At 39.8% G+C, this 16,771-nt stretch overlaps 1 protein-coding gene across 3 annotated transcripts; it reads left to right on the forward strand.

The window, feature by feature from the left end:
• The first annotated feature begins 2,083 nt into the window (after positions 1-2,083).
• On the forward strand, positions 2,084-16,592 carry stk38a (serine/threonine kinase 38a). 3 transcript variants are annotated; one of them, XM_008412917.3, is made up of 14 exons: positions 2,084-2,232; positions 4,068-4,205; positions 5,999-6,050; positions 6,311-6,433; positions 6,794-6,877; positions 6,971-7,094; positions 7,506-7,660; positions 8,990-9,101; positions 9,768-9,829; positions 11,593-11,710; positions 11,788-11,911; positions 12,029-12,124; positions 13,375-13,469; positions 13,569-16,592. In XM_008412917.3, the coding sequence occupies exons 2-14, from the start codon at positions 4,075-4,077 to the stop codon at positions 13,703-13,705; spliced, it is 1,413 nt and encodes a 470-aa protein (XP_008411139.1). In that variant the 5' UTR covers positions 2,084-2,232; positions 4,068-4,074; the 3' UTR covers positions 13,706-16,592. The 3 variants fall into 3 exon arrangements, with proteins under 3 accessions (XP_008411139.1, XP_017161431.1, XP_008411140.1); XM_017305942.2 differs by having other exon boundaries at positions 8,990-9,092; XM_008412918.3 differs by lacking the exon at positions 2,084-2,232 and adding an exon at positions 2,536-2,613.
• Positions 16,593-16,771: the final 179 nt, after the last annotated feature.

The following is a 16,771-nucleotide window of genomic DNA, read 5'->3' on the forward strand; positions in this document are numbered from 1 at the left end:
ATCTCCACATGAGCTACAGTAAGCGCCCGAGAGAGGAAGACTGTTGTAGGTTCGGTCATCTGGACCCTTTTATTCAATAAAAAAAAATAGCAAAATGTGAAGGTTGCCTTTCATTAAAACAGTTAAATTGGATTTTTTAATTATTATTATTATTCAAGATAGTAAAATTTTATGAATCTATTTTACAGTTTATGTGTGACATGTTGGGGTCATGGTCTTCACCGTGAAGCAGTTGGCAGGACTGTTGCGTCTTTGGCAGTCCCGTCCTGGAGTCTTTCTGCATGGATTTTAGATGTTCTCCCTTTGCAAGTGTAGGTGTAGGTGTACTACGATTTCCTTCCACAGTCCAAAAACATGACTGCTAGCTTAATTGGTCCCTCCAATTTAAAAAATAAAATAAAATCAAGAAAACTATGGACAACCCGGAACATCCTCTTTACATAAAAAACAAACAAAAACATTGTCATCAGTCGGAGGCTTCTTCAAATTTTCTGTAAACAGACTGTTACAGGAGATCCATCCAGCCCACAGCCATCAACATCTACAACAGCTCTTTGAAAAACATTAGATTGATATGAGCTGCAACAACATTTAATTTCCCCTTGGGATCAATGAGGTATTTTTGAATTTAATTGAACTGCAATTGCCCTTAGGTATGTGTGCGTGAGTGTGTGTGTGTTGTGTTTTTGATTGTTTGCCTAATGACTGCTGAAAATCAATAAGGTAATTTTCGATTTGTGCAGCTCCACTGCGCAAACGCTCATCATCCCTGATACACATGCGCCCTCTAGTGGTGCGCAAATGTTCTGACTTCCAATCTGTTGGTTTACAGTTTCTTCTTGGTTGCTTAGAGACTTTGTGAGGCCTTCACAACAAAGTGTGTGTGCGTGCGTGTGTGTGTGTGAACAAAGTCAGCATCAGTGATATTAACAGCTATTTGAAAGGTTTATTTCCCTAGCCGGTATATAAGATTCTGACAACTACTGATGTAAATCATGAGATTAAGAACTCAGATAATGTATGTTAACTCTATTGAACATTAATCTTACCTCACACTCTCAAGTCACTTGGTCTGTTTTAGGGAGACTGTAATTGTAAACTTAGTTGGAGCAACACTTGTGTGCAGAGCTTCTTCTGACAGGTATTTGCTTTATGAAATTTATTCTACTTAATCTTGATTTTTTTTATCTTAAACTGGGATTTTCTGTGCAACAAAGTAACAAATCTTGAAATTCAGGCAATGTATCTACACTTACAGTAACGCATCTTCCAACTAATCCTTCTGCCTCTTTTAGTGGTGGAAGAACGATAAAGAAAAAAAACAATGCATTGAATGATTATCATTTTTATTATGAATGCATTTCCTTATACAGATAGACAATTAAACATTAGATTATAAGCCCCACATAGCTATGAAGTGAACTACTTCCAGATAAAATAATTAAGTAGAGATTTACATTTTGCAGTTGAAATACTGTGTGAATGTACAATTTTACCTCCCAAATTTGATGTAATTTGTAAAACGACAACATGGATTGCATAACTTAGATTTATAGCTCTCACCTATGGAAGCCCGTTTCCGCAACTCTGTTAAAAAAATATATAATATTAATACTTAGCTCATTATTTTGAGGTAGTATCTCATTATTTTTGATATACTATCTCATTATTTTGAGATACTATGTCATTATTTTGAGACAATTTATTTTATTTTTTTTAACAGAGTGGCGGAAACCGGCTTCCATACTCACCTTCTCTTCAGCGTAGAAGTTATGTTGTGATGTCTAAGAAGGATTCATTAGGAAAATAACTTTGCTCCAATTTTTTCCTTCTACTTTATTTTCTCTTTTTTTTTTAGAATTTCAAGATTTGTTTTCCCCCAAAACATATAGTTGACTATTGTCCAGACATCTTTGCCTCACAAAAAATGTGCTCACACCTAAGTACTGACATTCCTGAGCATATTTGGATATTGTAAAAAATATACATTTTAATGCTGTTGAGGACAACAGCATCGGTCTCCTGTTACATAACCTACATTCGTTTCGATCGCCCCAACAGGAAACAGCAGAAGTTGCCCTAACAAGTCAGTGTTGACATGTCTTTAATCCTATGAAAGGGCGGGTTGGAGCCGCTAGGTGTCTTACTGAGTTCAAAGACCGGGCGATCGCCGCCTTCATGATTAGTAGAACAAGAGAGAGAGAGAGAGCAGATACCGCACCTTCGATCAAGGTAAGCGAACAAAGACCCGACCATGGAGAAACAAGAGGAAGGCGCGCTGAGTTAGCGTGATGAACTTTTAAAGTAGTTCACTGTCGAATAAAATAAAAGTTGTCTGTTTTCCAAGGTGTGCTACTGGGTAGCTAACGTTTATCAGCTAACTTTCACTTAGCTGTTTGCTCAGAGAACTTTAACTTTTGCAGTTAACCGAAATAAATGCAGAGCTTCCCTTGGAGACTGTCAAAATAAAGGTCTAAATTGGGAAAGCAGGTTGAAGTCTTTGCATGTCGGTTTTATTTTGAATTGCCTTTCCGGAATCGTCATTGCGCCTGCTGTGAACTTTAAAGCCAGGAACTTTAGAAGCTAACTAGCTAGCTAAACTGATGTTAGCAGGTAAAGACAGTGGTTTCTGAACCTGGAAGTTGGTGAAAATATACATTTATTGTCTCTGAATATGATTAAGGGTGCTAAAGGGCGTCAAATGGTGATTTGAACTGCTACCTAATTCACGTTTATGAACTTGGTGGAGAAGTGTTTTTGGTCCGTTGCTACCGAAACTAGCTCCGTGTTGTGGCTCAGTGGCTGGCTCAGTTTTATTGTTTCCATAAAACAGCTCAGCTTCCTCCTCTAGTTTATCATCGAGCTGGGACTTGGCTTGGTTTTAGTTTCCTTTCAAGAAGTCTGGCAGCTTCCAATAAAGTCGAAAACTAAGTTTGTATTTCCTATTAATGAAGCTGGGTATATTTGATAGTTTTAATTTCTGTAAGTGCTTAAGAACCCACTAATTTGGTGTATTGACTTTCTGTATTTTACCACTTTGTTTCTGTATTTGCATGTGAAACCGTCTTATCTCTCTGGGATGGAGCTAGCAGCAGATGTTGCACAAAAAGATTTCCTCATTTTTGTGTAACATCATTGTTTCATCTCTGATTCTGTAACATGCTTTTTTCCCTTCTCCTTCTTTTAACATTTGTCAAAATGTCTGATTTAATGCAGAGTTATTTGTACCTTTGTTGCTCTCTTTGAGATCCTAGCTTCCTTTCCAGCATCTGCTTAAAATTCTTCCCAAAATTGTTAAAAACATTTAATAGGACTGAAAGCTCTTAGCAGATCAGATATGTGGATTTCTTTCAGCTTATCTGAAACCAGTTGGGTTAGCTGTCCCTGATTGGAACCTTTCTACATTTTCCAACAATTTGTTGCTAAATACTTCTCCTCTGTAGGTTTGGTGTTATTCTACTATTTCATTTATCCAAAGAAACAAACCTACTGACCTCTACTGTCTTTTTTTTTATGGTATTAAAAGTGGAATAGTTCAAGGTGCCTCAGAGCCACTGTGTCCTACCAAAATTATTTCTTTTTAAAAAATAAATTCTGAAACAGTTGCGGCTATATTCTAAAATATGGAATCAAGGAAAATAAAAATGGGTATAAAACCTGTGTGGTATTATCACAGTGCTCATCAGGGCAGTGCGGTCCTGGGCTTGAGTCCCTGCCTGGGGGTTTCTTCATGGAGTTTACATGTTCTCCCTGTGCATCTGTGTTCTCTGCCTTCCTTCCACAGTCCAAACATGATTTTTAGGTTAACTAAATATTCTAAATTGCACTTGGGATATCAGAGAGAGCATCCCTGGTTGCGTGTCTGTTGTCCTGGTATTTTTAGGACTTAAATAGGATTCAAATAAACTCAGTATACTAAATATAACTGATGGACGTATCAACTCATTTATTTCATTGTACAGTTAAAAAAAATCTTGTTGGCCTGTATAATTGTAAAATGAAAGCTCTGATTGTGAAGACAGCTGGTCTCCATTGTTCTCCTCACTTGAACGTTTGTATGTTTCCAGACGAAGTATGGCGATGACTGGCCAGAGCTCGTGCGCTTCGATGAGTAACCACACCAAGGAACGGGTCACCATGGCCAAAGTGACCCTGGAGAACTTCTACAGTAACCTCATTGCTCAGCATGAGGAGAGGGAGATGAGGTGAGACTTGAATGTTTCAGCTCTGCACACGACACTCATGTGTTACAGGAAAAACTCACATGTAAACGATTTCTATTAAAACCCATCTTAAGTTAAAAAAAAAAAAAAAACAGAGTTGGTTTTTGTTTTGCTTTTTTAAGCTTAAACCAGGAACATGCTTCATCAGGATGTGGGCTATGTCATGATGAAGTAAGGGCAGGGCTGCTTCCTGTTGTGGCAGGTTGCATCACAGAGTACACTCATCATCCCTTTAGGCTTTTATTTCTGCAATACATGCAAGGACTTTTTTTCTTGCAAATTGTAGATATTATGTGAACTAACCAGTGAGGCTGTATTAAGAGGGTTGAAAGGGGCTCTAAAAATGTACTTTAATCATTTGTTTTATTGTTTTATCCTTTCCACACTAAGTGAAAAACCCAGAAACCATTGCAACAAGTAAAATGTTTTAATGCTTTATGGTGGAGGGCTGATGCTGTGGGCTCGTTTTGCTGCCAAACCACCTAGAGTTGACACAGCTTCCCAATCCTCTGCTTTTCATTGCTTAACTTGAAATACTTCCTGATTTCATAACTCTGTCTACCGCTTTTACAATCCAGATCAGTTGGTATCCAATCAGATTCTTCACACAACATGTTTGCTTAAATGAGTTTCTAAACCAGATCAGTGACCGGGGCTGAACATGACCGGCATGTGCAGGCTGTACATGTCGGTGCTGCACATGTTTGCACTGGAGGCAAACGGCTTTAACTTCTGCTAAAAACAACATTCATAAAAAAATAAAATTATGTGCTAGCTAAAAAATATTGACATTTGGCCAATTGTCATAGCGTATTTCAATTATTTCTGGATCTGGATTAAAAACAAGTGAACGATCCCAAATCTGAAAACGTGATGCAATGATTCAGTCAAAGTGCAGAGCAGAGCTACACCCAAGAGCCGGAATGAAGATGAATGAATTTGTCCTTTATCAGAACTTAAGCCTGAAGAATATTTTGTGTCAGTCGTGACATCAGAGTTGGACCTGAGAGCAGATCTGAGTATTCCCAGACCTTTAATTGTTGGTTGGGAATAACACAAAGTGTTCAATAACACCCACATAAACACCCACATAAAAACTGAGGAAGAACAAAACTGAAGTTATTTTTGGGCCTGAAGAGGAACAATCTAGCGACTGCACACAGACTCAGTTATCACAGCTGGAAACTAGTGATCAGGCCCGAAATCTGAAATCGGACGTGAACCTCGAGAGCCACATAAAGACGTTTACAAAGTCGGCCTTCTATCACCTGAAGAACATTTCCAGGACTAGAGGATTGATGTCTCAGCGAGATTTAGAGAAACTCACCCATGGGTTTCTTTAGACGCATTCATCACTGCAACAGCGTCTTCAAATATCTGTCTAAAAAAAATCAATCAGACAGGTGCAGCTGATCCACAACGCTACTGTTCACGTTTTCACTAAAACCAGGAAGATGGAGCACATCTATCTTCCTGGTGTAAATCTTTCTGGTGCCAGTAGCTCAGAGAAAAGACTTTAAAATATTATTGCTAGTTTTTTAAATCCCTGAAAGGCTCAACATCACAAAACATTAAAGATCTGCTGTTGTTTCAACCTTCCAGACCTCTCAGGTCTCCTGGTTCTGGTCTGTTCTGCATCCCCAGTTATGTTTGTCTCTGGTTTCTCGGTCGATGACTGTGTGTTGTTTTTATGACTCTTTAGTCTTGTGCTTTTATGGTGTAAAGCACTTCCCTTTTCGCTGAAATGTACTATACAAATAAACTTATCTCTACAGACAGCAGAAGCTGGAGAAGGTGATGGACCAGGAGGGGCTGGCTGATGAAGAGGTGAGACTCTACAACACAACTCAGATGAATACTTTAGTTTCATCTAAAGTAGACGTTGGGTAACTTTGACCAAATGTGTCAGGAATGTTTTTGTGTTGGTGCGCTTATGTATTTTAATTCCTAATGGGTTATTTAATTTATGCTGCTTTGGACAATTACAAATAAAGTTTTTATCATTAAAAATCCCAGTGTCTGTGTATCAGGCTTGCCAGCAATTGTTTGAAAACAACTCATTCTGTCTGAAAATGCTCTTTTTTCAGAAACGTATCCGGCGTTCTGAGCATGCCCGGAAGGAAACAGAGTTCCTGCGTTTAAAACGCACTCGGCTGGGACTGGAGGACTTTGAGTCCCTGAAGGTGATTGGCAGAGGAGCGTTTGGAGAGGTACATTTTTACTTCTTAAGTGAATGTAGGTTTTGACAAAGATTCAAGAACGAAATGTGTTAAAAGACCAACAAAAAAACATGAGTAAGAATGGAATACACCCCTTCTGATCAGTATTTAGCAGCTGCGCCCTGGTAGGGAGTCGGTGTGGACGGGCCTCAGGCTCTATAGGCGCTGTCCAGTCTGCATGTCAAACATTCACTTCTTGTTACACCAGCAAAGTTGCTGTGAACCATCATCAACATGCTGAGCAACTTATTCTTGAGATCAAGTTGTCTGAAACAGACTGTCTCTTATAGACGGGACATTTTGTTTTCAACAAATTGTTTCAGATCATCATTTGTGTTGTTCTGTTTGCAGGTTCGCCTGGTGCAGAAAAAAGACACGGGTCACGTCTACGCCATGAAGATACTCCGTAAAGCTGACATGTTGGAGAAAGAACAGGTATACACACGCACGCACACACACACACACACACACACGCCGGTACGCTCCTTTGCACGAATTGGGTTTACCTGAAGCATTGGTTGCCTGCAGGTGGGCCACATCCGTGCTGAGAGGGACATTCTGGTGGAAGCAGACAGCCTGTGGGTGGTGAAAATGTTCTACAGTTTCCAGGACAAGATGAACCTCTACCTCATCATGGAGTTTCTCCCTGGAGGTACAACTTTGTGAAGATTCTTAGAAAAAAGGAATGGCAACTCAAATGTAATGCTCGGTTTTGAACGGTGCTAAATGTAGTTCCGAACATAGTTGAGGAGTCCTCATTGTAAGCAATAGCAGCAGCAATAATAGTCGGGTAGACCGTCATCAGCTAAAGTAAGGGATTATAAACACATCGAGAACATGGGACTAAACGTTCCAAGTTATTGTCCTTACTCCTGTCCTCTTGAAGACTGATAGATCCTGCATAGAAGTGTAAATTTTTTAAATAAATGTTTAGTTAAAAAAAATAATTTCATTCATAGAAAAAAATAGCTTCTGCATTTTCGGTGCAAAGTTTGGTGTTTCAACTTGTTGAGGGGAAGAAGAGACGTAACTGAATACGTCCTCGTCCTCCTGTCTGCTGCAGGAGACATGATGACTCTGTTGATGAAGATGGACACTCTGTCAGAGGAAGCCACTCAGTTCTACATTGCCGAGACGGTGCTGGCCATCGACTCCATCCACCAGCTGAGCTTCATCCACAGAGACATCAAACCTGACAACTTGCTGCTGGACGCCAGAGTGAGTCCAGTCTGACCTTTATCTGCCAGCATTTCTGTATACAGGCATAAGGAACACCAATATCTCTAGGAAAATGTGCAAAATGCGATTATATGAGTGATTGTTGCAATTAACAAATTAATATATAGTGTTAATGTCTTTCTGCTTTGGGTATATTGCAGACATGCACTGTGCACAATTATTAACCAAGTCTTATTTTTGAGGATTATTTTTATTAATTTCCAACTTCAAAGCTGTTGGTTAATCCAGATGTCAATAAGCCTCACGCACGAAGGAAATAAAAGTGAGGCTTTGGCTTCCTTTGGAGAATGACGGAGTGCATGATTATTGGGCTACTATTATTGTGCAGAATTATTATGCAACTAAATGACAAGCCCACATTTTCACATATTGCTTTATTTTCATCTGTTGAAGTGAGAATAGCAAGCAACTCAAAACTTTCCAATAAACACTCGTATTACGTTTTTATTAATATTTTTAAAATGATGGCGGCACAAAGGAAAATCTTTGCTGCACTAAAGTTTGACACCAGTTTTGTTAGTCTTGGGTAATGTGGGGGAGCTGGTTGACCTTTTGACCTTTAAACTTTCATTGATATCTTCAAAGCAAACAAAAATTTGTACTGCACAAACGTAATCGGGTTGACTGACACCAGTTCTGTCTGACTTGAGGAAGATGGAGAGAGCTTTCATGACCTCTGGAAACATTTACTAATATCTTTAAAAAGATGGCGGCACAAACAAAAAATGATGGTGCACAAATTGTGGCACAAACATTTGGCACCAATTTTGTTAGACTTGAACCAAATGAGGGGGCGACTTCACTCAGGTAGCTACTCCAGGTAGGTTGGAGTTTTAGGATATGACAGAAGTCCCATTACACAGATACACATCGTCTGCTATGTTTAAATCCGTTCTTCATTCAAGTTAATCCAGCCTGGAGTGAGAAAGTATTCCTAAAAATGTCAAAATACTCACTTGCCTAATAATTGTGCCCACTGTAGAGCCCAGTCATTATTGGTCTGTCCAGCTTCTGGGAAAAATCAAACAATATTCAATATTTTCCTCTCAAAAACAAGGTTGGATTAATAAAGACACCTTCACCTTCAAAACTTTTTTTTTATTTGCAGAATCCAGCAACAGTTGTCACCAGGCATATTAGGCATACTCAGTCTGAATGCTTGCTGGCCACTTAAACACTTATTATGGTCAACGCAACCTTTCGCATTATGCGTAATGCATACAGTGACACTGATATAATGTGCAGCTCTACTGTTTCCAGCTCCTATCTATAATTCGTCCACTAACGGAGAGCTCTGTGTCGGTTCAGGGTCACGTGAAGCTGTCGGACTTCGGCTTGTGCACCGGGTTGAAGAAGGCTCACCGCACAGACTTCTACAAAAACCTGAACCACAGCCTGCCCAGTGACCTCAGTAAGCAAAGTCAGGCAACGTTTCACTTTACTTCTTCCAGCCGTCGCTGCCGTCGTCATTGCATCTTCAGCTGCTTGTGTCTGTGCATGGTGTGTCATTTAATGTGAAGGACAAAACACATTAAGACTTGTAAACAGAGGTAACTTGTCACCTTTATCAGTCTTTTTCAAGAGGTGAGTATGTTAAGGCTTTTTAAAAAAAATTTTATTTATTTTTTTTACAAAATTTCAAACAATATTGCTATCTGCACTTGTCAGAAGAGGCAAAGTGCATAAAATTTTGCATTGAAATATGCCTCATCTATTCCCTGTAGTTTATCTGCGACCTACAGGAGCTTACTTATACACACAGTGTATTGTTATGATTTCTAGTGTTGTCTGGGTAACCAGCTTGGCTGCTCTGCTTGTTTATGTTCTTCTAAAAACTTTTTAGATTGTTTCTGTTAGTCAATTTGTCCTGCAGCTTTTGGCAACTGTATAAGAGCCAGTGTTAATAATCTCTCTCATGGGTTATGGAAGAGACAAACCTCATCATAAGCTTGATTTTTTTTCCCAGTTAGCCAAACGGAGAAGAGAAGGAAAACAATCTTGCTTTGTTTCAGAACTAAAAAAAAATGTTTTTGTCCTTAACTTATAGTGAGGTTGATCCTCAAAAACTGATGTTTTGTCTGTGCAGCCTTTCAGAACATGAACTCTAAGAGGAAAGCCGAGACCTGGAAGAGGAACAGGAGGCAGCTGGTAGGTCTGAACAGATCCTTCTACACCTCATTTACATTTTGGTTGCATGTTACAGGAAGTGGTATTTTGTCTAGACTGACTATAAGAATCTGTAAATACTTGCTAACATGAGTAATACTACGTCATTTATTTATATATATATTGTACCACCAAATGTCTTTAAAGCTTCACAGAAAGCTTTATATGGTTGTGAAAATGAGATTTAGCTCTTACCAAATTGATTTTTTTCAGTTTGGAGTCGAGGTTTCGGCTCCAAATCTCTCCTTTACAAAGTAAAGCCTGGATTATTAACAGATCGTTCACTATGTAAACAATCCGTTAATAATAATAATGATAATAGATAATAATAATAATAATAATAATAATAATGCAAAACATTTAAAGTATGCACTGTAGAATGTAAATGAAAGTAATTGCAGTTTATTTATGTAGCTGCAACACATAATCTCAAGGCTTCTTCAGTTCAGTCATACAAATCTAATTCAACATCAAGTTCACCTTATTCTTCACACTTCCAGGCTGAACTGGTGTGTGTGTGTGTGTGTGTGTGTGTGTGTGTGTGTGTGTGTGTGTGTGTGTGTGTGTGTGTGTGTGTGTGTGTGTGTGTGTGTGTGTGTGTGTGTGTGTGAGAGAGAGAGTAAGTAACCAATGTTTGAGTTCAAGTGAGAACAGCACAGAATAATGTGTAAACAGTCAGCCTCCCCCCCTGTGATTAGCCAGAGGCTGAGAGCAGCTGATCAGATCAAGACGCAGCATTGCCTGAAGGTAGCGATGATCGACGGGTAGCACATTTCGACAGAACACAGTTTAATCGCGCTGTCATTTGATTACACAGCAGTGGAGGGAAACCCCAACATTTAAAATCTGAAGCTGTAGAATATCCATGACCCCGATGAGGTCACAGATGGAGGAAGTCAGTGTTGCTATGGTGACAGACTTTTAATTCAGAAAGTTTCTGCACCAGTCACAAAGTTTCTGCACTTTAGGTTAATTGTGCAGTGATTTCTTTTTTATTTTTTTCTCCTCCCCCAGACAACACAACCTCTAAAGCCTCTGTAGGCCTGATGGTCACCTGTGTGTAATGATTATTTTGGTAATCGATGAGTCTGACAAGTCGGTCGGATATATATATCTAAAAAAAAGGCTCATTCTACAGACTTTTCATTTAACCACTTACGCCTTGTTTTATGCAATATTAGAATTAGATTAAAAGATGAAAGTAAACAAATAATTCAATTACTCAAGAAATTAAACATTGTCTAAAATTCAGTGTCAGAGCAGGTGAATCTTAAACTGGCTTTTCCCCCCCAGTAAATGACTCATAATACCCCAGTTAATAATTAATCAATTACTAAATACGATTATTTCAATAATCAGTTACTTTGGCCTACTGTGGACATGAATGAAAACGTAATTCTTCCAGATTCATCCCAAGGCTTTTAAGTCACTTTAGCACCAAATAATTGATGTCAACTTTAGGAATGTCTTAAGTTCACATACAGTCTTAACTCTGAATGGGATGCTTTGGATTCCTTGGAACTACGTGAAGCCAATTTACCCAAAGAAGGAACTCAACAGACCGTATTGTGTGGTAGTTTCACCACACAATACGGTCTGTGCGTCTTATCGTCTGAAGGAGAGATGGTCTTCAACTCTGGCTCATTACTCAGTTACAGCCGTTTCTCTCTGCCCCCATTTCTAGTCTGAACTGCTTTATTACCTTGTGATAACAAATGTGTTTTAATTGTTCCTCTCTCCCTCAGGCGTTTTCCACTGTGGGAACCCCAGATTACATCGCTCCTGAGGTCTTCATGCAGAACGGATACAACAAGCTGTGTGACTGGTGGAGCCTTGGTGTCATCATGTATGAGATGCTGATAGGTAATGCTGGGGCTGCCTGCCACTGTGTGCCAGTGTGTTGTTGTGGTGTTAAGTGACGTGCGGCCGGTCTGCTGCAGGGTACCCTCCGTTCTGCTCCGAGACGCCTCAGGAGACCTACAGGAAGGTGATGAACTGGAGAGAGACGCTCAGCTTTCCCCCAGAAGTGCCAATATCAGAGAAGGCTAAAGACCTCATTCTCAGGCAGGAGAACAGACCTCATTCACTTTGCACCAGCTCTACTGAATGATGAGTTTTGATTTGTGAAAGAATGTGCAGTAAAGCTGCTGATCCAGCTGCTGATCAGATGTGTGTGTTCAGGTTCTGCTGTGAGGAGGAGAACAGGATCGGTGCTGCCAGCGTGGAGGAGATCAAGTCCAACCCGTTCTTTGAGGGGGTGGACTACGACCACATCAGGTAGGACAGCTGGCTGCTCGGCGCCGTGAAACAAATGTTGATGTTCAGCATTTCAGCAAACGGGTCAAGGCTTCTGCGTCTTCAGACTAATTGGGACTTTACCGTTTATACATGGATGTCTTATGTTTTACTAGGCCGGTCAGCATTAACGTATTAACCTGAAGATTTCAAGGTGTTAATTTTGCATAGTGCAGATTAATCAAACTACCTTATTTTGACCTGAAAGCCTCTCTCTCATGGAGGGCTGCCTCGTTCAGCTCAGTTATGGACTACACACAAGAGGAGTGACAGCAAAAGGTTGAACCTTTTTCAACTTTCTTGTGTTGCTCCATTAGCCCATGTGTGCACGTCTACATGCACAAGCTCAAAATTTCACATGCACGAATTACGTCAATCACTCAGCTGGATGAGGACAAGCAGCTACCGCTTCACCATACAAATTCCATAGGAAATTATGGACAGAGACATATTTAATTAATGTGTAAAGGTTCACTATTGTGCTCCATTGAACAACCTAAGATAGTCTGTGGCCTGTTCAAAACATGTTCATTACATTTAACACACAAAATCATTCTTAGTTATTGAGATTTCACCTGATCAGTTCTTCCTGAGAATCTTCAGAAATGTTTAGTTTGAGACAATAAAACAGTTTAACTTTGTGCACATTAAGAATGTATGAATGTTTTCAAAAAACTGTGCGTGCGTTTTTTTTTGAAAAAGTGAATAAAATGACGGTTTTTGATATGGGCTGTATTGGCATGTGTCCAGGGCGGCATCAGACAGGGTGGGATAAGCAAGAAGTCGAAAATAAAAAATAAACAAAACAACAAATAACATGCTTCATAAATGAATTATGAAATTCCTGTAAACAAATCACCCTTAAAAAAAATATATATATATATATATATATATAGTATATTTAGATGAGACCAAAGCACCAGACTGATAACTTTTGTTATCCAGTTTTTGGTAGAAAAGAGAAAACAGAAAAACAAATTATGGCAAGAGAAATTGTTTTTATGTCTATTTACATGATAGAAATGATGATATAAAACGCTTACATGCAATTAATTGATTGATTGCTTATTGCAACAAAAATAATGGACAATTCTGTATTTGGCGTGAAATGAAACCCCTACGTGGCGATACGTTTTCCAGTCCGCTGCGCTGTGCGTTTTGTTTAACGTGATTGCGTCTCAGATGAGCCGTGCCTCCCAGTCAGCAGACCCTCTCCTCCTCTCGTCCTGCAGAGAAAGACCTGCTGCCATTCCCATAAACATCAAAAGCATTGACGACACGTCCAACTTCGATGAGTTCCCCGAATCGGACATCCTCACTCCAACTAGTAAGCCTCACACCGTTTTCTGGTTACCACGTCACACTTTGTGCCCAAATGGGGAAAGTGGTTTAAATTCTTTCTGTTTTTTTTGTTTTTTTTCTTCAGCCACCCAAGTGTCCAATCACAGCGAGGCTGACCTGAAGAACAAGGACTGGGTCTTCATCAACTACACCTACAAGCGCTTTGAGGGTCTGACGGCTCGAGGAGCCATCCCATCCTACATGAAGTCAGGGAAGAGATGACTGGCTGGAAGCGGACCCTGAAGGAGTGCTGCTGCTGTGTGTGTGTGTGTGTTAACACACACACCCACCTCTGCTCAGTTATCAGAGCAGCAGCCAGCAGAGAACCAACACAGCTCATCCTCATTCATTGCTTTCCATAGGAACCTTCATGGAAACTTGCTGCCTTCACTTTAGTCCAAGCTTCTGAGGGTACCTCTCCACTTCCTGTTGAACTGGGATGAGTCGGACTTTCTTCCTCTGCACCGGGGAATGGTGCATTTTGTCTCCAGGTAACCAGCATCATCACATTCCCTCTCTGTACCAGCATCGTTTGGCTCGGATCTACTAAGGGCTCTTCCTCCAGACGGGAGCGCTCTCTTCTCGGCCCGCTCTGGGGGCTTCATCAGCTCAGACATCGTATCGAGTCATCGCTTTGAAGTGAACCGGGCGCTCTTCAGGGATCCTGTCCTCATTCTTTTCTTCCTCAACATCACCTAACCAAAGACTGAAAGGACTTCTGCTCCATCTTCCTCTTGGAACTTTTTTTTTTTTCTAAACTTCCAACTTTGTATTTTTCTAGGATCCAGATTTGCACGAGTTCGCTCTTTAACGAATGCAAAAAGTGGGCGAATTATGCATTTTGTGGAACAAACACAAGGTCTTGTTACATTTTTGTGATGAAGCATGTAAACTTCAGCACCTTAGGTGAAGTGGCTGAAGCTCCAGCACAGCTAGCACCGCCCCCAGCCTGCTAGATCCCGCATTGTGTAAAAGCTTTTTTAAAAATATTACCTTTTAATAATAAGTAGGGGGATTTCATTATTTTAAAATGGGTAAATGGCGTCGCTATGAAAACGAGAGACTTTCATAGTTCAGGTCCTGGTTGAAGAAGCTTCAATAAAATAAAAATAAAAAGATAAATACTCTTCTACCATTCTTTACTTTTAAGAAGTGACATCAGATCCCAGATCAGATTATACACGCATGAACGCATTTCAGTAAACGTACAGCTTAGACTTGCTCGTTGCCTAGGAAACGGCTGTTTCTGCCTTCTAGCTGAGAAGCTCTTCCAGCAGAACGTTCTCTCTCTCACACACACACACACACCTCTGACCCTGCTGTTCTCCAACAGTTCATCAAAGGGGTTCGGTTAATTTAAAACAGTTCATTTGACTCATTGATAAATGGCTAATTGGAGCTAATTAATAAACCTGTAAAGAGATTAAGAAGAAAAAGCACATTACTTTGAATTGTTTTGACCTAAGAGATGAATTGCTGGGTTTTATTAACCACAAGAAGTAAAACACGTTCATTTAGGCTCAGACTTGCTCATCCTGGCAGGTTCCGATTTAATGTAATCTTTTGGTCTCAACGGGACGTGAATCTGACAGAACCAAAGATTAGAGTGATGGAGCAGAGGACCGTGAAGCTCCTCCATAAAAATCAGAAACACCTGGAAGCAAAAACACGCAGAAGCTGGTCAACAAATATAAATAGAGCCAGTAAAGGCTTTTCCATTGATTACCAAGTTTTTCTTTTTTGTTAAACTGTAAGACATTTTTATTTCATCTCCCATTTTAGTGGCTCTGCTGTAGGAAGTGCCTGTTTCCAATCATAAACCATAATCCTAAAGAACTACCAGTAAATCTGTTAGGCATATTAATAATTTTTAACGTAACTATATGGTAAATGAACCCCCTAAAGAAAAATGTTGGTTCCACATGCAGAGAGTTCCTGGTTTCCCTCTAAGCCCCGCCCTCTTTCTGCTGCTTTAACCTCTTACTGCTCACAGCATTGCAGTCGTTCTCCACCTGCTCACGTTAGCTTAGCTAGCTGGAACGTTAGCTGAGGGTCCAGCTGTGTCGAGCTGTCGGGTCGCCTCTCTGAGGATCTGCACATGTTGCTGGTTTGTTCCTAAGAAATCCTCCTGAGCATTCGCTTCAAGCACAGCAACGAACATCCAGTCTGGATGTTTCTTTAGTAGCACAGGGCTGAAAACTTTCCAGTGAACACAATATCCAATATGCTGTCTTATTTTATTTTTTACAAATGAATGTACATTTTTGCAGTTTGATTTTTAGTTTCACTCACAGGAGTTTAAATATGTTGCTGTAAATGAAGCCTGGACCACATATGTTTTCATTTTATTTGGACTTTGACACTTTAAGTTATGAGGTGAAGATCTGTCGAAGCCCATTTCCGCCCCGTGACACCAGCAAGATGCAGGAAGTAGGAAATGCTTTTATTTTTGTCAAATGTTTTGCGTTTTCCCCACATAAAAAAGTGACAAAGAAACCCAAATGAAAAATGTTTAGAAGGGGACAATCTGATATTTCCAGATATGTAGAGAGAACGTTAAGTGACCTACAATGTGTATCTTTTAGTCTAATTTCCAACTTTTTAAAAATCTATCCAGTCCAGCAGGAATGGTCTTCCATATCAGTTGTGCTATAGTGTGTTCAGGTAGTGTGTATAGATGGGAAGCAGCACATTATACAATGTTTTAGAGAAGCATGTGGTGGAGCTTTTTATTTAATTATATATATATATAAATATAAATCTATTTTTTAAACTGCTTGTGCTGTTGAAGAGCTCGTGCTTTTCAGGCTTTAACCAAACAGCAACATGTACGCTGAAAGCAATACAACACATGGAGTGATTTCTGAAAAACGTGTGGGTGAGATTTTAAGTCTCTGGGACAGGATGGCATGTGGGTCTGTGTGGAGTGTTTTTTGTTTTTCTTTATTTTTGGCAGAAGTTGCTCATGTGTGCATGTAACATATGTTGCGTCTGAGTGGGGCGGATGGGATTTGGGAAGCTGAGTGTACAATATTTAAACTACTTGGTATGTATTGTGTGACTGGTGTATTGTTTTCTGCTATTTGACAATGAATTACTCTGCACTTAATTTGGCCTCCTGTTTTCATTCACATGCTCTAATTGGGGTTAGAAGTTACTGGGGACTCTGGTGTGTGTGTGACATCATCAGACATATAGTCATATGGATCTGACCAGAACCAAACACTGACTTTCATGGGCAAATAGAGCCAATTTAACAGCTACCATTTTATTGCCCCAAAAGAGTTT

Source organism: Poecilia reticulata, chromosome 7, assembly GCF_904066995.2.
Source record: "Poecilia reticulata chromosome 7, P_reticulata-male-v2, whole genome shotgun sequence".
In the NCBI taxonomy this organism is placed as follows: domain Eukaryota; kingdom Metazoa; phylum Chordata; class Actinopteri; order Cyprinodontiformes; family Poeciliidae; genus Poecilia; species Poecilia reticulata.